The sequence below is a fragment of the Trachurus japonicus genome, chromosome 7, assembly GCF_045865225.1.
Source record: "Trachurus japonicus isolate A0001 chromosome 7, Traja_1.0".
NCBI lineage: Eukaryota > Metazoa > Chordata > Actinopteri > Carangiformes > Carangidae > Trachurus > Trachurus japonicus.
In genome coordinates this window covers 5,435,413-5,462,639 of record NC_140913.1, presented here as the reverse complement: position 1 = coordinate 5,462,639, position 27,227 = coordinate 5,435,413, and the positions used below count along the sequence as shown (strand labels likewise).

The 27,227-nt window shown below is 43.1% G+C and overlaps 2 protein-coding genes across 4 annotated transcripts in view; both read right to left on the bottom strand.

Moving 5' to 3' along the window:
* commd7 (COMM domain containing 7) overlaps positions 1-27,227 on the bottom strand; it is a 432,536-nt gene that overhangs the window by 92,243 nt on the left and 313,066 nt on the right. The window contains exon 10 of one of the 2 annotated variants that reach the window (XM_085780884.1): positions 1,614-1,777. The exons of the other annotated variant lie outside the window; for it this stretch is intronic. The gene's annotated coding sequence lies outside the window, so the exon portion shown is untranslated. Of the gene's footprint in view, positions 1-1,613; positions 1,778-27,227 lie in introns of those variants that run through there. 2 annotated transcript variants of the gene reach the window in all.
* The window catches only part of LOC146984056 (nucleolar protein 4-like), a 279,484-nt gene that overhangs the window by 75,781 nt on the left and 176,476 nt on the right, over positions 1-27,227 (bottom strand). For both annotated transcript variants that reach the window (XM_085780881.1, XM_085780880.1), the window contains exon 5: positions 17,106-17,259. In XM_085780881.1, coding sequence (XP_085637007.1) covers positions 17,106-17,259 — 154 coding nt within the window. The remainder of the gene's footprint in view (positions 1-17,105; positions 17,260-27,227) is intronic.

The following is a 27,227-nucleotide window of genomic DNA, read 5'->3' as shown; positions in this document are numbered from 1 at the left end:
AAATCTTAGGATTAAAATGAACATTATGGCTGATGAGGTCAAAGGGAAAGCAACCTGGAAACAACTCTTATGGAGACTGATGTGAGGATGCTGATTGTAATTGTTTAGTTTGTATACAGTATACCACTCTCATCTTCCATCATTATTTTGTGTTTGCATTTTACAGTATGTACAAGATGATATTTCAAACTTGTTCAGCTTGACTGTTTGGTTTTTAATGGGAATGTCTTGATTATCTCAATTTAAAAAAAAAAAAAAAAGAGCAAACATACTTATAAACAGAGGTACCCTGGGCAGGTGAGTAAATAAAGCCCCCGGTCACTATTTGAGCAGTTTCCTCTCTGTCCATGGTCCACTCCACACAAACACAATGATTTAGAGCAGGGGTGTCAAACTCATTTTATTTCAGGGGCCACATAGAGCGCAATTTGATCTCAAGTGGTCCGGACCAGTGAAATAATAGTATAGTAACCTATATATAACAACAACTCTAAATATTCCCTTTGATTTAGTGCAAATGAACCCTCTTTTTACAAAACATGTTATGAAAACACTGAAATTTCTTGAGAAAATACTTGCAATTTGAACAATATTACTCTTCTGGCTTCTATGTAATTTTCACTCTTGGTAAATTCATCCTGCGGGCCAGACTGGACCCTCTGGCGGGCCGGGTTTTGGTCCGCGTGCCATATGTTTGACATTCCTGATTTAGATTATTCTGCTTGTATAAACATATACAATGGCAACTTAAGGTCACAGCTTCTGTAGACTGACAACAGAAAACATTGTTGTACTGCATTCATGTCATGCTGGAGTTTTCATACTCACAAGCTGAAGTTGCAACACTGCAACAAAGAAATTCAAGCTTTTTCTGACGGAGCAGGAAAACATGATTCCTCAGTGAACTTCGTCAATGAATATCACATATAAATTTACATCTACTGTATTATGTCAACTCCACATATCGTTAGTCCTCAGGTGACTAATCATGTGCTGACAAATGTCTCAAGTTGTCTGATGAGTTGTAAACATTTCAAATGAACACTTCTGACTAATTTATCTTGCTTACTATTACACCAGGTGAAAATAAAATCAGAAATCCTACAGACTGGTTGTAGTGAAGTACTGAAGAGACTGTGTGGTGTGTGTGTATATGTGTGCCTGTCCTGGTCAGCCCAGATGTCCTATCATATTAAATTCTGTTTTCCCCCCTGACAACAAGAACATGGATCCCTCTCTGTTCTCTGTCTTATCAGCTCTGAGCCGCTCAGGTCCCACCACAGCCGTGCTGCTGCTGCTGCTGCTGCTGCTGCTGCTGCTGCTGCTGCTGCTGCTGCTGCTGCTGCTGCTGCAGCTGCACAGCGAGCTGCTCCCTCAGGTGTCGATCTGTCTCTTTATTTTATTGCACTGACTTAAAAAGGACTGCACATGTTTGTGTGTTTGTGTGTGTGTATGTGTGTGTGTGGTGCTTTATGTTTCCAGGGAGGGGGCTAGCTGATAACCATGGGTACAAATTTCAGATTGGGACACATTTTATTGAGCAACCTTTGGATGCTCAACCCTCCAAACCATAAAAGAACAAGAGAGCACACAATGACACACCCAAGGTCTTAAATACCCCCAACCACTCACTCACACACACTCACACACACACACACACACACACACACACACACACACACACACACACACACACACACACACACACACACACACACACACACACACACACACACACACACACACACACACACACACACACACACACACACACACACTCTCCCAGAGTTTGTCAAACTGGGTCAGGGGGTTGGTGGAGATGGCAGGAAGAGGGTGGAGGGTGAAGGATGTCGAATGTGAAAAACACTGACTCTTGAAGAAGAAAAACAAGTGTGTGTGTGTGTGTGTGTGTGTGTGTGTGTGTGTGTGTGTGGAGGGCACGTTGTTCTGCTGCTCAGCGAGGTTCAAATTGATGCCAGTATGTAGCAGTGTAGAGTTCAACCCACACACAAACACACATTTCAGTGTTTTCAATGTCAAATTCTATAAATCTGTAAATCAGAAAAGAATGCAGACGTGAATCTAGCTAACCCTGCTGCTCCAGGCCTCCAGCTGCAACGTGGGCAGACAAACATTTGAAGGAAGTACTCAACTTTTTCTGATTTAACTCTACTGTCCTTTCAAAAGTGGGTTGTCTGTTTTTATTTTGTCCATCAGCATCTGTTGCCTTGATATTGTCTGTCTGTGTTCCGTTTTGTAATTGTCTATTGTATGATTTGTGGTCATGAGGTTTTAAAGTCTTCTGTGTCTATGCTGTCTAGGAACCTGCCTTGGGACTACGGCTGAAATTTAGCTGTTATGCTAAGTCCGGCGCATTTACACTGATGCTTAATGCATCAATGTTGATGAATGTGCATTGTCCCAACTCAATAAATAAATAAATGAAAAAAAAATGAAGTGAAAAGCTGTGCATCTCATATATTGTGCCAATACTGTGCAGCTCACTAAAAGGGGTTACCTGCAGTTAGCTGCTACTCACTGAGACTTAGGAATTGTTGGGTATCACCGGGGAAACCATCAGTACCTGAACTACATTTAATTTTGCTTAATTCAACAATTGAGTCTGAACTTTGGAGTCTGACCTTGGGATGCACCGATCCAGCTTAATCCCAATATATAAAACTGGGCTTAGTGTATTGGGTGATGCCTGATACTGATCCAATTGTGTTTTGCAATGCAATCACCGCCCATCGCAACATTTCCATTGCCGGCATTGCAAGTAGCCGTCAAACTAGTTGGCGTAGGAAGCGTGACGCTGCGTGGTGGAGCCTGCCTGTGTGGAGGAATACTGAGTGAGTTAGTTAGTTCCAGATAAACGGGAGGTCAGGGTTATGGTTAAGGGGGTCAGGGTGGCAAGTCCAAGTAATTTGACATATTTTAGCATTTTATACAAAAGCAATGCAATAGTTACTAGGGGTGTCACGATTCTCCAAATCCTCGATTCGATTTGATTTTCGATTTTAGGGTCACGATTCGATTCGATTCGATTCTCGATTTTTTTTCTTTTTCTTACAGCACAGAGGCCTTTGCTATTTTCAGACTAGTCTAGTCTACGATCATTGGTTTTATTCATCAAATTTTGTACAGTAAATCTTATTTCAAAAGATGGGATACATATAAGTGATGCAATTTCCATAATGTATCACATTAAGCACTAATGGTCACATTTAAATAATTTCTTTACAATATAAAGGTAACATGCCCCCAAAAATCATGATCCAGGGGCCAAAATTGCCCCCAAGGTTTTGAAACAAATATATTTATATCTGTACATTATCATAGTTTTATTTTCATTAATTTACCGTCGTGTCTCATTATTCTCCTGATGTCGGCTTAATGTCATGTAAACGAGATTGCGCTGATACGGAGAGTCATGTGACAGACAGTGGGGCAGAGCTGCAGCTGCTGTGCTGCCATGGACCTGATGATCAGGTCCTGATCAGACTGGTGGTGGCCCACAGTCAATCAGTCCCGGATCCTCCACCGTCACAGATCCCCCGAAAGCCCCCGCAAATAATACATCGACAAAAAGTGGCAAGTTGCACCTTTTCGTCGGCGTATTATTTGCGGGTTGTTTTTTTTTTTTTTTAATCTTATAACGTCTCTGCAACATGCGGCTCTCAGTGCTTGTCGGTGTTGTGCAGTTAGAGCTGCGTCTCCCTCCTGTTCCCCAGGTAGGAGGGGGACAGTAACCCACCAGGGCTGGGTGATAAAACGCTATAAATTGTGAAATAACTTTTCTTCGATAGAAATATGAGACGTGGTCGATAGTTTTCATTCATCCATGTTTTGGCAAATAGCCAATGATATTGAGAGTAGGGCCCGACCGATATGGATTTTTTGGGTCCGATGCCGATTACGATTATTAGGGGGGAAAAAATCCGATAACCGATTAATCGGGCCGATTGTTTTTTTTTATATAAAGTTTTAAAATGTTATTAATTTAAGTAATATATTTACATAAATTATATAATATATAAATTGGGGATGCCAAAATGTCCTTCGTCAATTGGTTGCAGGAAAAAACAACATTTGGAGCCCTGTCTTGTCAAAATTAAGTCAAAATCAATATGACTGAACTGTGAAAGGCTGTAGGCTTTTAATTTGAAGGGCCAGATACAGGGAGTCATGACACGTGACACTTTTTTGTTGTTGTTGTTTTTATACGGCACAGCGGTCTCTCTCTCTCTCTCTCTCTTTTTAGCGACTTTTTCCAATGTTGTTCCAGACGTTTCTGGTTTGTTGACTCCGACGTGGAAGCACGTATCACCGCTGCCCCCCCCCGTGTTACAGCCTCAGTCAGCTCAGTCACTCACCCACCTCATCTAGGCTACTGTGTTTATTGGTGATAAACGGGCATATTGCCTGTAATTAGCCTACGGTAAAACCCGACCGGCTTGTTGAATCTCGGACCCAACACGGCCGGAGTCACGAGCATTAATTAATTCACCCGACCGCGGCAAAAAAAGAAAGAAAAGGAAAGCATGTCCTGCTCAGTCACTCCGGCTCCGCTGTGCTGTGAGGTGGTTAGTGGATAGTGGAGAGAGAGGATGTGCCCTCTACAGGATAAATAGCCTAATGTCGGGGGATCTTTTTAAATGGGGGAACATTTTCAAAGTAAAACCAAGTCTTATTCCCTGCATTTTATTTCTGAAAATATCGGCGACAATCGGCGAGTTTTGGCCGATTACCGATTATTCTCAAATGGGCTATAATCGGCCGATTTAATCGGCTCGCCGATAAATCGGTCGGGCCCTAATTGAGAGTTGCGCCGTGCCGAACCAATCATGTGGCTGGAATAGAGCCAGTCAACATGTGCATTTGTTTGGGTTGTGCACATCAGCTGACACCGCCGGTAAAAAAAAAAAAAGAAGAAGAGAGAGAGAGAGGGAGAGAGAGAGAGAGATAATGAGTGAGTGTTGTCTCGAAATAAAAAGTAAAGGAAAACTCGGACCAGTGACTGGCAAGACGCTTGGTGCGCAATGGGGACAACAGGCAGTTGTAGCTTTGCGGGGGGGGGGAATCGTCGATCCTCTCTTTGACTTCGATGCTCGAGATCGTGACATAATTTCGATCGATTTCGATAAAAAATCGAAATCGTGACACCCCTAATAGTTACTTTTCCTGGTAATTAGTTACTTTAATAATGTAGTAATTCAGTTAGTTCAGTTCACTTTTTGGGGAAACTACTACTATGAGTCCACTATATGGGGTATATTAATACTCACTAACCATTCGGACAGCACTAAAAAAATGGCGTAATCACTATAATAGTCCACAACAGTGGTTCTCAAAGTGGGGTCTGGAGAACCCCCAGGGGTCCCCAACTTTTTCTTGAAATTTTACCACTTTTTTTTTTTTTTTCCAGAAATAGGCTATTATACTTTTTTCCAGAAATTTTTCTAAATTTTTCAAAAGTTTCACGCCATTGGCCCTAAACTGAACGTACATTGACTAAAAAAAGTAATGTTATTCAGTCTCATAACAAATGTTTGTGTATTTCTGGTGTTTGTTTAAAAATGTTGTCAATGGTGCTCCTGTGTCCGTGTGTCAGTTTAGGGGTCCTTGATGTAAATAAGTTTGAGAACCACTGGTCCACTACAGTATATAGTGAGGAGTGAGTGAGTCTACATTTCCCAGAATGCTCAGTTTAGTAGCCTGAGCCTGTTCCCTCAGAAAATTAAAAAATGCTGCCACAAACTGACGTCGCATCGTTCTCCCACAAAACGCTGCAAACCACACAACAAAGTGGACACAGCGACGCGGCCAATCTCTGATTCAATCTCGTTGTCTTTCACACTTTGACTACACTTTGACTACAATTGCCAGCGTCTGATGTGCAGGAGAAAAGCAGCGTGTGTGTGCTGTCATGCTGATTCCAGAGCTTATCGAGTTTAGTCACACACACTTCTGAAAAGGCTGTGGAGGCTCCAGCCTCTCACAGCTCCAGACCTCATTACAGCCAGGCAGGAGGCTACTGCACTCCACTGCAAGTCAACCAGCTAATTGCACTTACCAGAGACACACACACACACACACACACACACACACACACACACACACACACACACACACACACACACACACACAGAGAGACACACACTCTAAAACATACTCACACAAACATAAATATGTCAACAGGTTGTTCTCAGTCACAGCTGGTGCTCACTTCTGGAAGCAAAACAAATTGTTAGGCTAGTTACCAGCCTCACTCCCTCTGTGTGTGTGTGTGTGTGTGTGTGTGTGTGTGTGTGTTGAGGAGCCGTATGGAGGGCTTGTAATATTAATTGCACAGCTCTTTATTTGAGTTTGACTCGTGAAGGGGGGGTGTTAATAATTAAGCATCCACTGTACCCCGTGTAGTATAGTCCATCACACACACACACACACACACACACACAGCATGTAAGGGCATATATAAACATGCAACGCACACATTTATATTAGACCGCTTCATGTAGAAATATGCAAACATACAAAATAATGAATGTGCATATCCAACACACACATAACATGATGCAATCATATCAACATATGCACATTCAAATGCATCTGGTTAAAGAAGCACAAAATAATTGTACAATGGAAATGTCACATGTTAATGTGCATTTTTAATGTTGTTTCCATTAAGCTGGCCACTGGTCCTCCAGCAGGTTATCACCACAACGACCACAAACTGTGTGTATATGTATGTGTGTATATGTGCGTGTGTGTGTATGTGCGAGGTGTGCCTGCTGGAGAAATAAGGCATTTCCATGATGAATATTCCTGTGACACACTGTTAGAATTTAAAGTTCACTGGGCACAGTAAATTGCCACGTGGACGCTTTTATCCAAAGTATGTTACTTTTTGTTTAATGCAGTTTTTAAAACCTCACAAAGATCTGATTAAATCAAAATTATTCATAACGGATTAAGAAGCGAGTTGAGTCATACATTTCAGCTGGTGCAGCATTCAACATTCAGACAAAGAGAATGAGACTTGAGTTGCAGAACAGACGGTTGTACCAGAGCCTAACCAGTCAATATACATGTGACACTCTCACAATAAGTGAGACTGCAATGATGATAAAGTGTGACAGTAAGTTAGCCAAAAGAACCAGGCTGTGTTTGTTGGTCAGATGCCGTCTCAGTTACATAATATCTATATTCTTCACTGCAGACAGATTTAACTGCCTTTGTTCTCTTCATTAATCCCATACGGTTAAGCAGTGCTGCCTTTGTTCAACTATAACTCCAGTCTTGACACAAACTGGACAAAGCTACAGCAACTCTGCAGCAGCTGATGAAATGACAGAATACAGACCTTGGATTATGCGGTTCTGGTTCTGGTTCTGGTTCTGGTTATTGATGGCTGGATTGTTATACCCCTTTCCCACCGGTTAAAGGGACAACAAGGAGTTTTGGAAAGCGAAGTGTTTTCACACTACATTTCCCATGAGCCTCCACGCGCACTGTGAAATTCTTGGACCGGTGCATTTGCCAAGAATGTTTTCATTCATCAAGAACGAAAGTCGGAGGTTCGAAGACGATCAGATACCGTTGTAGTTCTGACCATGAACGGTGATTCTGCGGCGTTATTCCCGTGACCCGCCGGGCAGCGTCTGAGAAACCAAAAGTAGGAAATGCTGGGCGAGCCAATCACTAAATAATAATAACAAAATAACGCTAAAGACAAAACAATATATTTATTGAAAATGGACCCATTAACAAGTGGGTAACGTAGATTCATCCACATTAATATGAGACTCAAATACAAACTCCTTGTTGTCTCTTTAAAAAAACAGGAACAGATGCTGGTACTACAGTATCAGCTCTGGCTCCAGCTAGCATCGATGTAAATCACAATTAATACTCGGATGAAAACGCCCCTTCACCCCTACTGTACTTAAACAGCCACTGTTTTTGTAGTTTAACTTGGAACACAAAACTGGGCGGAGATGTGACAGATCTGTTTTACCAGTTTGTGCGGTGGCAAGCTGCTCACTGTTTCTCCCCCGTGTCTGCATGTACTCTGTAAAGGCAAAATGGACTGACAAGGGGAAAGGGGGTCAGTCGTCTTTTATTTTTAACAGATTTAAACACGTTTGGATAGTTTGTTTTGTTTTAAGTGAAGAAAAATAGTGCTCTGGTTTCATTCGACTGAAGTGAGTCAGTGTCAGAGCGCTGGCCTCCGTCCAGTACGATCCAGTTTACTAGTGACAGAGAGGATGATTTAATCCCATGCTCCCTGCTCTCCTCCCTCTAATTCAGCTGGATGCCTGACCCCCATCCCTTTATCCATCCTGCATTTCAGACCCTCTCCCTCCTCGTTGCCCCTCTTCTCACATCCCCCCTCTTGGCTCTGGGTAGTGGGGGTTGAGGGGTGGTGGTGGTGGATGATGAGGAAGGGAGGAGGAAGGGGATCAAAATCATCCTGTCGTTTGTTTCCCCACTGTCCTACTTTCCTATGCTGCACCGCTTTAACACATTAGACGATGTGGGCCAGTGGCCTACAGCACCAGTGCATGTATGTGTGTGTGTGTGTGTTTACTCTGTATGCGTAGAGTATGTACATGCGTGTGACTGTGGCAGAGATTTCTAGACATAGAGCCTACCAGTGGCTGGGTGTGTGTGTGTGTGTGTGTGTGTGTGTGTGTATCCCTGAGGAGGGAGCAGCAGGGAGGTAAACTCTGCTCTCCTGGTGTCTGTATTGACTGCAGCCTGGCTGAATTCTGGCCTGCTGCCTGACTCTTCACCTGACTGCATCTCTGACAGACCACTGTGTGTTTGTCCATCTACATCCTGCAACGTCTGCCTGTCAGTGTGATCGCCTGCTCACTGCTCTGACACTTTGTCCATCTGATTTCACATTTGAGGGGGAAAAACAACAAATGCAAGGTGTTCAACAACTGTTGTAAAAAGTAAAAGCAGTACCTGTTATACGAATACAGTTTGGAACATCTAAATTTAATCTGAGGTCTAATACTGCACAAAAAAAAAAAGAAGTAAATAATGCTGGTTAGAGGCCACATGTAGAAGATAAGAGGCCCCAGAATAAAGCTTTGAGGAACTCCAGTAGGCATGGCCCTGTCTGTCTTTATAAACTGGCATATCAGCCATCACTTTCATGTTTACTTTAAAGTCCCCCTAAACCAAAAATTGACTTTTTGGAATTATTAACATGTCAATGTAGTGTTTGGGTTCTACTACAAGACATTTCAGCAGCAAAGTCGCTAATGTAGCCACAACTGAGCATTTTAGATTTGAAAATGCAGTTTCAAAGCCAGAGTCTGAAAAAGTTGGATTCAGTTTTTCAGCAAACAGTCGGGATTAATACGTCATAATCCCTAGCAACCAATAGACCTGGGTTTGAATCCCGGTGCAAACCTCATGTTTTGATACTGCTCCTCCATTTCCCCTGCCCCCACTAACGCGACTGCCGTCATGATTCATTTGCATACTCATGAATATTCATAGAATCTGGATTTTTCAATGAGGGAGAAATAGTAGACGTATTTGTAGCCTCTTTGGGAGTTCTTTTAAACAATTTTTTTGCGGGAATGCAATTTTAATCAAAAAATAGTCATAGAACAGCATTTTTACAAATTTTAAAATGCCTCTTTAGGGGGACTTTAACAATTACTGCAAATCATACCAGACTTAATAGTAAACACTAAAGCCTTTTTTATGCTTCTGCGTCGCAGCGACGGCGGACCTATGGCGTAGACCCGACACTGTCGTTGAGCATTCGAAGTTCTGCGTCGAGGGAACGCGTTGCTTCCGGTCACAGTAAACAGTGGCAACTGAAAAACAAACGCTTTTATTGCAAATGTTGAAGCGCAGGTGACGGAGAAGACGTTTGCGGAGGTGGTCTGTCTGAACAGTCGAGGCTGAACGGGTGAATTACCACACTGACGTTCTGAGCGGACCAATCACAGTCCTTGTGGTTCACGTCAGGATTTTTTGGAGGTGCACGTCAGGCTACGGCGTAGGGTCCGCGTAGGGGTCTGCGTCAACGGCGTAGCTACGCCGTCGCCGCGACGCAGAAACATAAATCAGGCTTAAGGCTGACGCGTTGCTGAATCTGTAGTAGTGTTTTCCACTGGTCAAAGAAGTCGCTAAGACCCTGCTAATATGTAGGCAACGGATAAGTGAAGAATCAGCATTCACACCTGGGTCAGATGATGCAGGTATTAATCAGCTCCAGTTCTGATTAGCACTAAACACAACACCAAAGTAAACCCATTCATTTTAGCCCATTTCCCTTCTGCAACATCTTTCACGAACCCGTCACCTGCCCCGCAGGTTCAACTAAAAACACTGCAGCTACACTGCACTCAGGGATGAAAGGATAAACTCCTCCTTTAGTTTTCAGTTTTCAAAAAACACAATAAGCAAGATCTGAACACTCTTAGCTTAAAAAAGAAAAGAAAAGAAAAGAAAACGTTATGGTCTTCATCATCATGGTTAAAACAAGTAACGCAAGGTTAACCATCCCAACCAGCATTACAACAACCACTAAAGGTCACCTGACCATAACATTTTTACCAGACAACAGGTCCGTCATTTTGGTCTGCCTTTGCTTCTCTTCTGATGTAGGACATGGATGAGATGAAGAGCATCAAGTGACAATATTCTTTTCTTGTGTCAAGTACTGTACATGCATTCATTCATACACAGTGTGGATATCTGTGATCCCGCTTAAGGTCTTATTCGGGATTAGCTGTATGCCCGTCTCAGTATTCCAGATAATACCACTAGATCCCATATTCTATTCTGCTTTTCTCGTAATAGAGACGATCAGGCTTACAGTAAAAGGGACGCAATTTACATGAATCGTCAGCTGAAGACGGTGTACTGAAGAATTCTAAATAATGCGGAGATAATGCTGCGCGTCAAAGGGGGGGGGGGGGGGGGTACAGTGGCGGCACGGATGAGAGGATGAGAAATTTACCTAAAGCTTAGAAGGACTAAATTTCTGTATAAGCTAGTGTAAAATGATCTTTGGGGATCTGAAGTGCTGAAAGCTCGCCTGTTAAATGATGGATGTGTAGAGATAGAGGGAAGGAGAAGGAGGGAGGGGGGGTAGGAGACAGGAGGCATGCAGGGATGTCAGGATGAGGATCCACTGAGCTGTTTGACCCACTGCCTTCTCCTCTCTCCTCTTGTCATTCCTCCATTAGAAATAAAAGAAGGAAACATAGCTTTACTGGAACATCTATAATATCAGTCGTCACAGACAACGTCAAGCTCAGTGTGTCAGCAGATCAATATATTGGCCTGTCTATCCCCCGCCATTTTGTTCCTCTTGTTTCCATGCACTCCTCTTCTCTCTCCTTCCCACATGACGTCATCTTGATCCTGCCTCTCCTTCCCCTCTCCACCCTCTCCACTGTGCTTCCCACCCCCCTCCCTCCCTCTCTTGAGTCTATCCCCCCGTGGAGAAGACCTGTAATGTCATCTCCATCTTCTGACAAGCCCTCTTTATCACTAACCCCCTTTCTACAGAACAAGAGGCTCCAGGAGAAGCAGGCCTGGCTCTTGAGCGGTGCTGTGCAGCAGACAGGAGCCTCTCAGGCGGGGAGGTCAGCAGCACAGAGGGGGGATGTGGTGTGGATGTCTCTCTGGAGCTTCAGGGGGGGGTGAGAGGGTCCTTGCTGGCCAGGACTGAGAGACCGTGGCTGTGCAAAGAGCAGGGACCCTTGGAGCCAGAGAGATGTGGTGTACAAACACACACACACACATACACGTACACACACTCTCATACATGCCCACACACCCTCTCGGAAAGCTGCCGAATATATAAGCGCCATGAAATGAGGCTATTCCAAGTGCAAGCAGGTCTGGTGACCCCCGCTCCAGCTCCAGCTCGCCTGCTGGCCACTATGAGCTCTGTCCAAGGTTGAATCCTTTAGACTCAGCTGAATAAATTCTCAGCGACAGCTGGAGTCACCCCTGGCTCTGGCTTCCCCACCAGCACTTCAATTCGAAACCCACATCGTTCAGCACAACCATCTCATGGAGCAGAACCAACTGTTCCAGATGTAAAGTCACCAGTGTTGGGCACGTTACTTGTACTTGCCTATTGTCATCTGGCCAGGGACTACAGTAGGATATTAGCCATGGTGGCTAAAGCTGCCCTTTTTACTGTTATTGATACAGTTGATTAATTGGGATTGTCCTCGACATAAACTAAACTAAACTAAAGTTAAAATTAGTTAGTTACTAGTTACTTTCCCCCCAAAATAACTGAGTTAGTAACTGAATTACTACATTAAATAATATAATAAAATAATATTAAAATGCTCAAATATGTCAAATTACTTGGACTAACCCCGTTTATCTGGAACTAACCAACTCACTCAGTATTCCTCCACACAGGCAGGCAGAATACTGAGTGAGTTGGTTAGCTCCAGGTAACAGCTTCTTTCTGACTACAGTAAGTGATGGACTGAAAAAAAAAAGTGTAGGCTATGACGTACACTTTAATGAGTGTATTATTCTGTGACAGGACTTCTTGCGTCAAGTTAACGGCGCATTTTATTGTCAGTAACGGTAACCGTGTTATAATAAGGGAAAAGGTCACTTTTTTGATGAATCGTTACTGAAAAAGTAGTTATTTTATAACATTGTTACTCCCATCACTGAAAGTCACACTAGTTCATATTTAGGGAAATAGAGAGATAGAGAGTAAAATGCATCCCACACACATTCAACCAGCGTCATGTTGTGTAGAAAGAGACAGCAAACAAACAAAATAACTCCATAACCATGACAACTTTTGTCAAATATAGATGCATGATGCTCGCCATCCAGAGACACACAATCAAGCCAATGCTTGGTGGCCCAGAGGGGAATATGGGACTCTGAATGCACCTCATTTTGAAATGACAGCTACAAACCTCCTATAACACTATACAGTACACTGCTGTTGCCCCAAAACTAATCTAACGGAGAAGCAGGTGATGTATGCTGTAGCTATTGCGTCCAGCCATTGTCTGCATTCAGTGGGTTAGATCCTTCAGTGAGATATTTTTGGCCCCTGCCTCAGGTAGCGATTTTCTAGAAAGGTTTGATAATCTTCTGTGTGGTCGCTAACTGTTTAATGCAACTTTTTAACACCAGCTTTTCCTGAACGCATCAGTCCGCCGCCGCCAGCCACAGGCTTAAAACTGCCAGTCGGGCCTGTCACAATAAAAGCTTTTCACTTCAGCTGTCACTGTCGAGTGAGTGGTGCAGAAAGGAAGGAAAGTAAGGTGGCGGTCAGAGGCTCTTAAAAGTGATTTACTGGCTGCTTCTGAGTTGAGTTGGACATGGACATGTGTGTGTGTGTGTGTGTGTGTGTGTGTGTGTGTGTGTGTGTGTGTGTGTGTGTGTGTGTGTGTGTGTGTGTGTGTGTGTGTGTGTGAACCATCTGCTGTGCTGAAATGAGCTGCCTACTCCAGTTGAATGCCCTGACAGCTTGCTGGTTAGGAAAACACCTACCTGATATTAACTCTGGGATTCAGATCAACCACAAGCTCTTTGGCTGCGTGTTCAAACCCAGGCAGCAGCAGCAGCAGCAGCAGCAGCTCCTCCATCTCCATCCATCTCCCTGCTGCCAGGAGCAAAGAGCTGCTGCTGCCACGCCCCACCCCCACCCACACCCCAGCCCTTGTGCTGAGAGTTTAAAGAGCTTTCAGTGCAGGGAAAACACAGCAAAACAACTTATTATTATTTCAACTTTTACTTTAAAGTAGAATCTGGAGTTTTGTTCATTGCCGTTTGTAAAACATTCAAACTGGGCCCCTCCTCTTGGGCTCAACTGTGCAGCCTCCTGCCCCTGACAGCAGCAGTTGTCAGGACCGCAAAGAAAAGGAAACACAGTCCGAGTGAAGCACTGGAGAAGCGGACCGATACCCAGCCGTCACCAACAATGGCAACCTCGAGAATTATGCTGTAACAAGTAGGCAGACCATTGTGGTGAGCTGGGAAGCGAGTCCTAGCAGCTCTTCGCTAGCCGCCACCGCTAGCGGACGTTAGTGTCGAGCTAGCTGGTGTTAGTGGTGACTGATAGCATCCGCCGCTAGCAGCCGGGACAGCTAGCAAGGCTAGCAGCCCTCCTACTCGTGCTGCACGGAACTTCACATGAGCTCTGTCATTAGCTGGAGAGAAAACACGACTCTCCAGCCAGCGCACAACAAAACAAAGCAAAAGACCAAAATACAGGCGGGGGGAGGGGGCTCTGCAGACACAGCCACCACCACAAAGGACTAGAAGCCCATAGTTGATGATTAAGACGGATTTCAAGCCCAGCATTTATTTTAAATATAAAAACAAGCAGAGAGAGCAACTTATTGATCTTGTCAGAGGCAGATCTTTTTCTTTTTTTCCCAGGTAGCCTACCTTCCATCACATTTCCATCTTCAAAAACACACACACACACACACACAAATCACCTGGGAACCATGAGCATATTGTGATTTTACACTGATCCATATATCTGCTTTCAACTCAACCAGACCAAACTAAAAAAAAAAAAAAGGGCTTTATGCATTACTAACACTCCTGTGCATTAGAGGACTGACAGGAGGCTGCTGCCTGCCGCTCTCCTCAGATTGGACTTTAATTGAGCAGAGAAGCCACTTCAACTCTGCCTCTCAGCTCTTCTGAGTGTTGTGGCATTTGGACGCCTACAACCCTCCTCTGGCTTCTATACAACGTGTAGTGACCTTATAATGACAAGCCCTTATACACTCTGCCATCCACTGCACTCTCACACACACACACACACACTTCAGCTGGCCTCCTCCGTCCCTCCACCTTCCCATGATGCCATCCTCTCCAGCTATCTCATCTCGTGCCAGTTTCGTTCTCTCAACCTAATCTAGCAGCTTTCTCCCTCACCCCCATCCCCCAGCTGCAGCTTCATCCGCCCCCTTCACCCTCCTCCTCCTCCTCTTCTCGTCTCACACATTCAACTAGCAAATGTCCTTTTCATTTAAAGAAAATTACTTTTTTCCACTTTACAGTACTACATCACTGGTATGTGAGTCAGTCTATATCCAGCACTTGACTAGCTGTTAGTTGGGTGCATCCATGTGTCATTTCTGCTGCTCCTGTAGTCGCAATATATAAATAGGAATACGCTCATAATAACCTGGCTATCTTTTTCATGGTACATATATACATGTAGCAGTTCATTAATAAGATACAAACAGACTGCGTCAACAATATGGCTCTTTTGAAATAGCTGCATAGATTGTGTGTGGTTTTAATATTGGATCATGTTTACTCTGAACTGCTGCTACAGGAGGCTTTGCACATTTCTACAGATATTATCAATACGAGTAAGAATAATAAGAATAAGAATTACTTTATTAATCCCCAAAGGGAAATTTATAATTGGAGATATTGTAAGAAATGTCACATTTATCTAAATGACGGGTCCTCCAAGTATTAATAAGAGTATAAGAACTATTATCAGTCATGTCATTCCTTTATAATTGAATAGATTTAACGTTTTTTGTGAGGACATTACTACTGTGAGTGATTTTTCCCACTCTGATGCTCATGTTCATGACCTGTACCCTGTGATGTGAATGCAGCACGGCCATTATAGCTGGATGGAACGGCTGCTGTGGTGTGTTCGCTCTGGTCTTAATGGAATCTCAAGGTTGGGTATGTGTTGATCATTATGTACGCGTATCTTTAATCATTGGTTTAATATCAAACTTATACCATAAGAGCTCAATCGTTGAGATCACATGATACATTAAAAGCTGAGGGGACAGTCACACAGTCTATGCACACATACAGTACAGTATGTGTAGTAGGATGATTTTAAAAGCTGATTTGGTTGTTTTGATAATCCATCAGTTGCTATTGGGTGTTTTTCTAAAAGAAGGAATTGAATGAATGCTGTTTTTCTCTAATTAATATAATCAGAAAAATAATGCCTTTGGTTTTTGGATGATTCATCAAAAAAAAAAGAAAAAAATTGGTAGTCCTTCCCTCATGGAGCAGAAACACAGAGCAGGAGGAGCAGCAGGGTTAAAGGGAAAGGCCTTGATGGAGATGGTTGGAGCACTGACTCCTGCCTGGCACTGTACTGTCAATCAACACACACACACACATACACACACACACACACACACACACTAGACTTGTTTCACTGCGCTACTTCACTATTGCTTTTGCTCAGTAACACTTTAAAGGTGATACGTGCAGACACATCCACACACACTGACACAGTACAGGGTCCTGTCAGTGTATTGCAGTGCAACTCAAATATGCATGGGATTGGTCTCACACACACACAGGCACACACACACACACACACACACACACACACACCGACACTTGTTACATTAGCAGGTAATTGCTGTATCCTTGCAGCATTATGAAACAATACGGCTGCCTTCAAAGGGAGAGCCCATCGCAGCGGGAGAGACGGAGAGAAAAGAAAGATAGAGGAGGAGGAGGAGGAGGAGGGTGACAGGCAGCAAGAAGCAGGAGAGGAGAAGCCAGGGAGACGGAGAGGAGAGTGAGCGGCAGGTAGAAGAGAGTGAGAACATGTGGGAGGACAGGGGGAAACAAAGGGACACGGGGTGGCAGAGAAGAAGAAGACGAGTGACAGCTCAGTGTGAAGAGACGGACTCTGAAGACGTCAGGACAGAGCTGACCTTGAAATGCAAATGTGACGACCTTCCAAAATCAGAAAGTCCCCGTAATGTCAACACTTTTTTTCTGCCTGATTATTATTATTATTATTATGCTTCATGCTAAATGAAAAAAAGGCTCAACTAAAACCACAGAGATGTCACATAGAGACGAGCAGTGCTGTGATTGGTCGGTTCAGGCTGTGTGCTCCTGGTTCATGATGCTGATGGAGAGTTAAACGTCAGTGAGGTGAACACCGAGGGAAAGGTCTCAGTGATTCTTCGTCACATCAGAACACACCACTGCTCTCTGTCACACAGTGAATGACAACTCAAGTAATGGGGAAAACAATTAAAGACCAGATATTTCCATTGAAGACCAGACAGTGGGCAAATAAGAGATTAACGGCAGCATCCACTTACCGTCGTCCTCCTTGCTGTGTGCGTTGGGAGGACTCTGGCGCATCCTCTCTCCTCGGCTCGGAGGGCTCAGGTCAGACGCCGCTCCCAGATCTGCTGCTAGCCATGTGGGCTCGCTCATCTCTGCCTCCTCCTCACTGCTCAGTGAACTGTCATCCTGCACCAGGAGAGAGCAGACGGGAGTTGAGTTTAGTCGTGGTACTAATGAGTAATCAGAGGACATCAGTGTAGTAGTGTACAGCTCCGTCTCTGTAGATCTAAACAGACGGCGTGCATGGTACGAACTCAGGAAATCATCTCCACTTAGTTTGACCCAGCCTCATGAGGATCTTTTCAGCTGGTGGTATCAGTCAATAAAACACATCAGAACATGAACATCTACTGTTTGATGCTGATATCAGGTGTATTGATGTGGAGGTGTTGAAACATGTTTCACCTCTCCTATAGGCAGAGAGTTACACAGTGGCTCTGTTACGTACTCTCCGTTGTGCATGCCGGAGCAGTCCGCTCCCATTTAAGTCAAGCATTTCCACAGCGGAAATACGCAGCCGGATCACACAGCTATCACACATTAATCCATGTCGATTGATTTGTTAGTTTGTATAAGTTCGCCCTACACAGGAAGTCAAACGCATACAGCATCCGGTAAATTTCAAAATATAACACAATGGATAAACTCCTGATCGTCAAATCATCACTTTGCCAACATTAAAGAGGGACTATGCAGGGTTTTTACCTTAGCAATGCTACATTTTTACCTCAATGAAACAGCTTCGGAGTAATTGTGTGTTAAATAAATGACTTTTAACTTGTTCCAGGGAGAATGGAGGCTCTCTGCCTTCCACCTAGCATCTCTTGGCTGAAAACCAACCCTCCAAGATCAGAGCCTCCAACCCAGTGTCCCAGATCTCGTCTCTGCGGCACCGCCACACAAACGCGCCCCGTAACTCGTAATCTCTTGTTTATGACAGATAAGACTACACAGTAACTTTATCCATCGCTCCATGGATTGATTTCTCGCCGGCCTCTTTAAAAACAAATGCACATGGCCAAGAGGAGGGTTAACAAAACAGCGGAAAAGCGACAGGACTTGCATATTCCCCTTTATATGAACATACCAAAGCGATAATGTTGACTTGGTCACATTAATAATTAATGTGACCAAGTCAACATTATCGCTTTGGTATGTACAAATTATTTGTTGCCCCTGGCCCAGGAGCAACAGGAGGTGGGGCAACCGATGAAGTTGAATATTTCGAACTTGTGCGAGAAGCTAGTGGCCTCCCGGAGCGACAAGTCGTGCCCAACTCTGTCGTGCTCCACGTCCGTCATGGCCTCAAACGGGATGTGGTGTCACTCCATTGACTTTGTATGTATATAATTTTGTTGCGCCAAAGATAAGAGTCACTTTTGTTGTGTACCCTGCTTTAGTTTCAAGCAACAAGTCATCAATCAGTCAGAAGGTCTTACAGGACGTCGTGGATGAAGAAAGATTAATCATGGAGGTGGAAAACTACAATATTTTATGATACAACACGTCCGTTTAACAAGAACACAAACAGAAAGTAAAATAAAGTAAGAAAAATCACGGAGTAATGTCAGTCAGCTACGCAACCTCAGAAAGGCAAAGTGATCTGTTGCTCCATCAGCTGGAGTTAAACCACAACAGAGTCGGAACGGAGACGGAGTATACTGAAAAATGGGGGTTAGATCCCCAACATTAGGCCTATTAAAAAACAAACAAAAAGACAAAAAGACAACATCTGAAACAGAGAAAACTTTTGTTTTTAGTCAACGTGACTGGCAGTAGATGCAGACAGCAGAACCCTTGGAAAGCAGGAAGACTCAGTCAATAATCCTCCATCACCTAAACTCAGATTAGCCGTGAAGGAAACCATGTTTACCCACTGTTTTAAGTCATCTCTAATCTTTTTATTTACCGCTTTGTCAGTGTCGGCATCCGCGGGAGCAGCCGTGACAGCTGCTCCGCCGGTTTAACCCAAACATCAGAGGGAAAACAAGAAACGCGAGGCAGAGAGGCGGCGGGCGGGCAAATCAAACACAACATGCCGACTACTTCAGTGCAGCGAGCGGTGCCTGCAGGCCTCACTGGAAGCAACCACATCACACTCTGATGTTTTTTTTTCCTCTAAACTCAGAACACTCTTCCCTCCAGCTCACAGACTCCAGCTCACTTCAACCCAGAGATGTTGGAAATAAAAAGTGCAACAGTCCTCGTGGGAAACACCAGCAACCAAAAGTGGTTCATCAATAAATGAAAAAAAAAAAAAAAACTTTCCTGAAACAGATTCGACCTCCATTTGATCAGACAGAAGCAGACGTGTATTTCTCTATATAAAACATGAACATGATGTGAATTATCAGAAGTGGCAGGAAACTGTGGTTACAAAGAGAAAGAATGGATTTCAGGTGGAGGTGTGCTCAGCTTGTGGCGATCCCAGAGCGTGATGATTTTATTTTTGAAGTCTCTAACAGAATGAATTGACTTTTGGAGACCAAAGTGTGAATGTCACACACACACACACACACACACACACACACACACACACACACACACACACACACACACACACACACACACACACACACACACACACACACACACACACACACACACACAGTGTTGTGACTGGGCTAACAGCTAGAGATAACACCTCTACAGCTGCTACATTGGTCGTCTGTGGAGAATAAACATCGCATGAGGATAAAAACACTCCAGTGATAAAACTGCAGATCGAAAAAGAAGCCCTCCAACCTGAACAAGCGCGAGAGTCATTTACCCATGATGCATCACAGAAATAGAGCTTTGGACCTTCACGGTGACAATAATAAATACACAAGGAGCAGTCTTGGTTTGGTTTGGTTTGGTTTGGTTTAGGGGAAAGATTGTGGTTTTGAGTTGAAATAAGTCTTAAAATAAGGACGGAGGATCATTGCTCCCTGATAAAAGTTCAAGTTAATGTTGAAATGTTCTAATTAAGGCTTAATTATTATGGCTCAGAGTCAGAGTTACAGTGTTTGCCACATGGACCTCTTCCTCCCTTGCAGCTCAGGTTGAAGTCAGCCTGTGGCCCTGTAGCAACCCAAAACTTAATAACAGCCAATAATGTGATCATTTTGGCCATTTTAGATAGAATAAAACCAATAAAATGTTTGAGCAAGTAATGTAATAATGTAATGATTTATTATTACATTATTGGCTGGTTATTATGGTATTGGCCTAGTATTTTTTTATTCTAAGGGAAGAAGATGCCAATATGTTACAACTGGATGTGTTTCAATGAGGCTGTTGATAGCCTACTATGCTTACTTCCTCCGTTTGTAAACAGAAATGGCCAAGCAAATCACATTTATCATGAAGCATGGCAGGAATTTGCTTCTCATTGTGGATGAGATACAGGCAACAACTGTGATATCTCCTGCCCTAAAAATAATAATAAAAACAACATATAGTACATTATCGGCCCTAGTTATTACAATGTCAAAAGTTTTTTTTTTTAAAAATAAGCCAATAATGTAATAACCAGCCAATAATGTAAAAAAAAGAAAAAAAAATACGTTATTGGCTTAAACATTGTTTTACAGCATTATTACAATTAAAAAGGCCAAAATGATTACGTTATTGGCTGTTATTACGTATTGAGTTGCTACAGGCCCTTTAACTCCCGTTCACCTCTTTCTCCCCAAATCTCCTGTCTCTCTACCTATGACTGAAATATCCTCTAAAATAAGAAAGACAGCGTGTCTCTTCTAACTAAAATCAAAGCTAGGTCGACCACGTTTGCCGCTCTAAAAACATCATTTGACCCTTTTAATAATCTTGTTTCAAAATGTGCATGCAAAAATATGACATATTATCAAAAAGCAATAGCTACAGATGTGTGTGATGTGTACGCCTGATGGTTATTGTTTGTAACAAAGACTGCAGGACAGAAACGGGACGTGGTGGACTCTGATCTCCTGCTTTAAAGGGATAGTTCAACATTATGGCAAATGGGCCCATTGCCATAATCCCTATAGTCATAGCAGTAGGTTTGTTACCTTTAATTGTCGGTGCAAGCTATTTTTAGATCAGCGGAGCAGAACCGTGAGCTGCTCAGAGCTACGCTACGGAGGCTAATGGGATTTCTACGATATCCAAAATGGACATCGTCCTCGGGGACACTGGGCTGTCACAGCACATCAAGACAAACCTCTGTCCTCTGCACTCTCTTTAGTAAGTCATTCTCAGTCACTCACACAAACACACACACACACACACACACACACACACACACACGTTAATATCTATTATCAGCATATACTATAAAGCGCCTGGCTGCTCCTAACGCCTTTAATCACTCACATAAACATTTTCAAACGCTGAGCAGATGAATGAGTTCAGCAAACAGCTCAGTGACACTGCAGGTAAGACCAAGCAGAGTGGTGTCAGTGCTGCTGCTGCTGCTCCGACAGGAGGATGCACTTCACACACAGGTAGACTGACAGGCACATGACAGCATGGCGGTGGCAATGACACACACACACACACACACACACACACAGAAACAACACAAAAGAGAAAAAAAATTATAAGTCATATTTCCTGCCTGTTTCACATCCACGTCATAAGACGATGTATAATTCAACAGTTCACATGTAACAGTGAGAAAGTGTCCAGGAAATGATGAGAGGTGCTCTGCTGCAGGAGAATGACAGGCAGGCATTACGGATGTTATAAAAACTAAATAAATATTATTAAAAAAAACCAAACATTTGTCTGTCACATATTCTCTACAGTTATAGGGCTGGGTTAAAAAAAAATCGATTTTCTCACTTTCTCACTTCGATGTTTTTGTTTATAGTACCAGTCTTAACTATGACCATGGAATATTGCTGTACTGTAACCCATGATGTGCAGTGTTCTGTATGTTGTGCAATCTTTGTTATGTGTTCTTATTTCTAGGTTTTTTCTCTCTCTCTTTTATTTTTTTCTTGAGAATCAATAAACATATTTCTATAAAAAAAAAAAGGAATAGTGTCTTCTATAAATACCTTGTGTAAACACTGACGAGGGCCGGAACAGCAATGCTGTGATTAAAAAAATGTTGTTTCTTTTTTTTTCTAAATTGTAACACGCACTTTCCTGTAAGAGCACTGTGTCTCAGTCACCACTTTATTGCCCACGTGGATTGTAACTTGAGAATGCTGTATGTCTAATTGTTGCACACTTGTGTTTATGTAGCCTGTGTGTTTTCTTAACGCAATGGTGACTAGTTTAATTTCCCCTCTGGGGATCAATAAAGATATCAATCAAACATTCCCTGAAGAAGTTTCACTACAACTACACAGTTATTCTACCACTATAAAGAGAAGGCAGCTTTCTTTTGACCTGATGCAGTATAAAGACAGAAAGGCCACACACACACACACACACACACACACACACACACACACACCACAGACCGTCTGTGTGCATGTTGCTGGATTTGCAGCCGTTGTTCTGCTGTTCTGCAGCTTCACTGATCTTTATTCACTGTGTCTGTGTGAGCGAAGACATCCTCCTCCAATCTACAGCATTTTCCTTTTTCTATTTTCTCTTGATTGACAACTGTTTTGGCCTCTGTGAACATGAGACACACACACACACACACATCCATTTCCCCCCGCAGACAGAACCATCCACAGCTGTTTCAAAAAGGAAATGGAAAAGCTTTTACAAACTGAATATCAATCAGTGTTGACTGCACTGACTGCAAACACCACCGTGCCTCGTCTGCCTGACGACAAATTGCATGTAAAACCACCGTGAGTTGATTCTGCAGCTGAGATGCAGGTTTAATTATGTAAGGAAGCTGAGTTAAGTTTCCCTTTAAAGCAACTGAATTTTTTTTTTTTTTTTTTTTTTGCTATCAGTGCACAATCATATGAAAAACTGCAGGGTATCCCACTGTTTCTATTTTAGAAGTAAAAGAAAAAGGCTACACCACTATCTCTGCAGCTCCTGTCAGAGTCCATGTGGCAGCGCTGACCCATATCTGTCTATTAAAGACGCTTCTCACAGGAGGAGTTTCCCTGGGCTCATCATACTGGATTAGCCTCCTCGCTGCAGCCAGGCAGCCAGCCAGAACCACTACTACACACGCCGACAATAACTGGAAGCAGTCACACACACACACACACACACGTCTGTAAACAGCCAAGACATCCAGGGAGCTGCGTCATTAAAACCTCCATCCAGAGGAACAACTGCCACTCCAACCGCCACAGATTCATCCGTACGACTCATCTCACGCAACACTCATGTGTTTCTAAAAAGAGATGATATTGCTGCTGTTGTCATGGCGCGTGAGATAAAAGGATTCACTTTGAGGAGATAGGCGGTTACAGATGGCTGATGGAATCCTTAACGGACTCTTCAATTCTGGATGGAAAAGCAGGTTTTAGTGCTGAATGTGTTAGTGTCTCAGTTGTTCTAATGGAAGACTGGATTCTCACATACCTCCTCTCCTCTTATCGCCCAGTCATCCTGTTATGTCTGTCTTATTGCATGTGCTGTATGCTGTATTTGTACGGACAGGTTGATTGAATGTAATTTCGCTATACTTTAGTACAGTGTTGTGCTGTGTACTGTGCTGTACTTCTGTTATAGTGACAAAATAAAGGCTGATTCTGATTCTGATCTGACATTGGCATGAATCAGGCATGTTGAAAAGCCTGTGTGTGCTGCAGGTCACGTTCAGGTCACTTTACTGTTCGTAGGTAAACTTGCTCTACAGCAGAAAAAGAAAGAAAGAAAGAAAGACAGAAAGAAAGAAAGAAAGAAAGAAAGAAAGAAAGAAAGAAAGAAAGAAAGAAAGAAAGCGTAAAGCGTCCACTTCAGACAGCTTCAATTAAATCAAAAATAAAATTAAAATCAATATGAAGTAGAAAAGTGTTCTGGTGCTAATCAAGATGCTAAAATATCTAATAAATACATTAATAATGAATACATACAAATCTAATAAAACATGTAATAAATCAACTGCAAATGAATTCATGAATAAAACCTAAAGAGAGGTTGTGCAGTGCTTCCTTATAGCTTGTTCATCAGTGTGATAGCAGCTGGAACAAAGCTATTTTTAAAAGACTTGGTTTTACACCTTGGAACTAAAAACTGAAACTCTTTGTGTCATTTAAAATAGAAGCTGCTACCTGTCTGTGAAGGGCACCGGGCTCAGGATTGCACCACTTGGTTAAATGAGTTCCTGCTCAGAAAGACTTCCAAACCATGATTCAATAAAATGTTTTGATTTCTTTCTATGTGTGGATTGTCTGGGTTGTGTTACATTAGAAATACTGAGAAAAATGTTGACGCGTTCAATACTTATTTTCTCCACAGCCGAGCTGCTTCTCATTTACTCTGCATGAGACTCTATCATACTGGTGAACTGCACTGTGGCTCTGTTGTGTCGCATTGATGGTGTTGAGAAAGTTGAGGAAGGTTAAGTGACCAATCACAGCCATGCAGGTCCAACCTGACCTTTATCATCCACTGATGCAAAAACTTGTATATTTTGAGCTTTTTGACCCAGTGTTGTTCATTCAAGACGCTGCCCTGCTAGCTTCTAAAGCTTGTTAACTAATTTACCCACAGTTACTTTCATGTATTTCATGTTTAATTTCTGTGCTGCTGTGGGGGAAGCTCCCAGTCTCATGTCATGTCAAGTGATTGACAGGTGCGTCCCTCAGGGTCCAATTTAATAAAGCACATCCATGTGGAGCAGATGAATGATAAAAAGGCGGCGTCTTAATGCAGCTTTTTGTTGCGAAGACCGGACATGAATCAGCAGGAAAACGTCAAACACTCAAGAGTTGGCGAAGGTTCAGGTTTTACTTGGCTGTTAACATTATTATTCAAAATGAAATGGCCCGTAATTACAGGATAGTGAAATCAGCAAAGCTCTGGTAGTTTCTGAAAAAAAAAAAAAAAAAAAGTCAAGGCAGGTTATGTATGAAGAAAAAGACTGGTGGCTAATACTGCTACATGGCTAAGTGTGAAAAAAAAAGACCGATTTCAATGGCTCCTATCCAAAAGGCAGCAGATGTGGACGATGGGGAGCCATCCTGTGAACTTACTTCACCACGGCAACGAGGATGAATCGACTCTGACGAACGATCAAATGAGACTTTATTTTAATCTACCCTTAATTCATTTTCAATTACTATCATCACCAGCTCGCATTACCTCGTTTTCAATTACCACATAATCTCTGCACTGTAATTACTGGTTAGCCTACGTCTCTTTGTTGTGGCGCCGGAGGAATGGAAGAACAAGAGGATTCATATTAGAGCCGTGGAAGCTATCTGACGGTGGGATCTGTCCCACTTCGCTTTTCAGAGAGGCTCTCGGAAAAATGAGCTGATGATGAAGTCACGAGGACGCTTCTTCTCTCCGACGACGTGTTGAGCAGGTGATGTCTCTGAATGCAGAGGGATTGTCTGACATTTTCAAGTCATTCTTTTTTTTTTTCCTTGACCTCCTTTTACATTGTCAGGTAGTCTTTTCTGAGTCTTTGTGTACGTCTCTGATGTAGCCTGATGTATCTTCTCAGCTCCAGGACTGCTTTGCATGCACTGACTGGGATGTAATTGAACATCAAGACCAAGACCATACCGTCCTATATCAAGTAGTGCATGGACAATGTCACATTAGAAAAAGACAGAAACCCAGGATGAGCAGCCAGGTGTGAATGCTCCTCAAAGACGCAAAGCTGCCTTCAGGTCATGAGACAAATCCTTCTATTGGACAGTCCTGGGGCTTTTCTTGCAAGGGGCACATCCTGAGAATATTAGTCCTATTACCATCAGTACCGGACTAATAATCGATCAGGCACCACCACCACCTCATTTTAATCCAGGAAAAACCCTGACAGCCAGAGCAGATCTAAAGAGGATACTGTCTTTTAACTTATGTTACTGAAACCTCTTTTTAAAGGGTTAGGGTTTGAGATCCTGGAAAAAACATTCTAGCAGGACACATTTTGAAAATACACAATTCAAAAGTCCAAGCCCCTTTCCTCACGTAGAGGAGGGAGGGAGGGACAGAGAATGAGATAGCATTTAATTAACTGGTTCCAATTGGAGTGTGAAGAGGATTTAAAACAATTTATTAAAAAATGTCCCGAATAAGATCTCCAACCCTACCTTTAAAGGGATAGTTCAACATTTTGGCAAATTGGCCCATTGCCATAATCCCTATAGTTTTAGGAGTAGGAGTTGTTACCTTTAATTGTTGGTGCAAGCTATTTTTAGAACGGTGGAGCAGAGTCGCGAGCTGCTCAGAGCTACGCTACGGAGGTGTTATGTATTTCTGTATTGGGAATAGCTGTCCTCCTCCTGTGTGGTGGGGGAGGCGCTGTTTCCCTGGTGCCTTGGTTTTCTTTCTCATTTCTGCTTTTCAGGTCAGGTCCCATCCAGGTGCACGGGATTGGGTCTGATTGCCTGAGAGGGTATTTAAAGAGGGGATTCCAGGGCCGCCATTCTCTCTCTCCCTGCCTGTGACAACAACAGCCAACCATTGTTCCTTAGTTGTTTCTTGTTACTTGGCACATTATTCTCTTTAGTTACTTTGTACCTTAGGGCCTTAATTTTAATAAATACATTAAATGGTTTACCTGTGTGGTCTCCCTAATTGTTGTGACCTACCGTGAGCCAGGTGGTCGTAACAAATGGGGGCTCGTCTCGGGATATTGGTAAGGTTGTCAGTACCTTACTAATGCCTGGATAGTTCGGTGGTATTTGGTAGGAGACTCACAGTGTTGGGTTAGTTTGCTTGATTGCTTAATAAGTGGTTAATCTTGGTTTAGTGTAGTATTGGTTATTGATTTGGCCTGTTGTTTGGTTTGCCGTATTAAATTTTGATTTGCTTGGCTTGCAGCAGGGGAGGACTGTGGCCGCTATCCTCCTTTGAGTGGTGACCTGGTTACCGGTTATAATCCTCAGCTGGATGGTGAGTAGACGGGGTTACTGTTGTCGCCCACCTTTTGTCTGAAGCGTGTGGTTTAGATACCATGAGCTACGTGAACCCCCGTGGTAGGAGGAGAAGCGCTTAACGCTTGTTTGTTTTTTTTGTTTGTTGTTTTA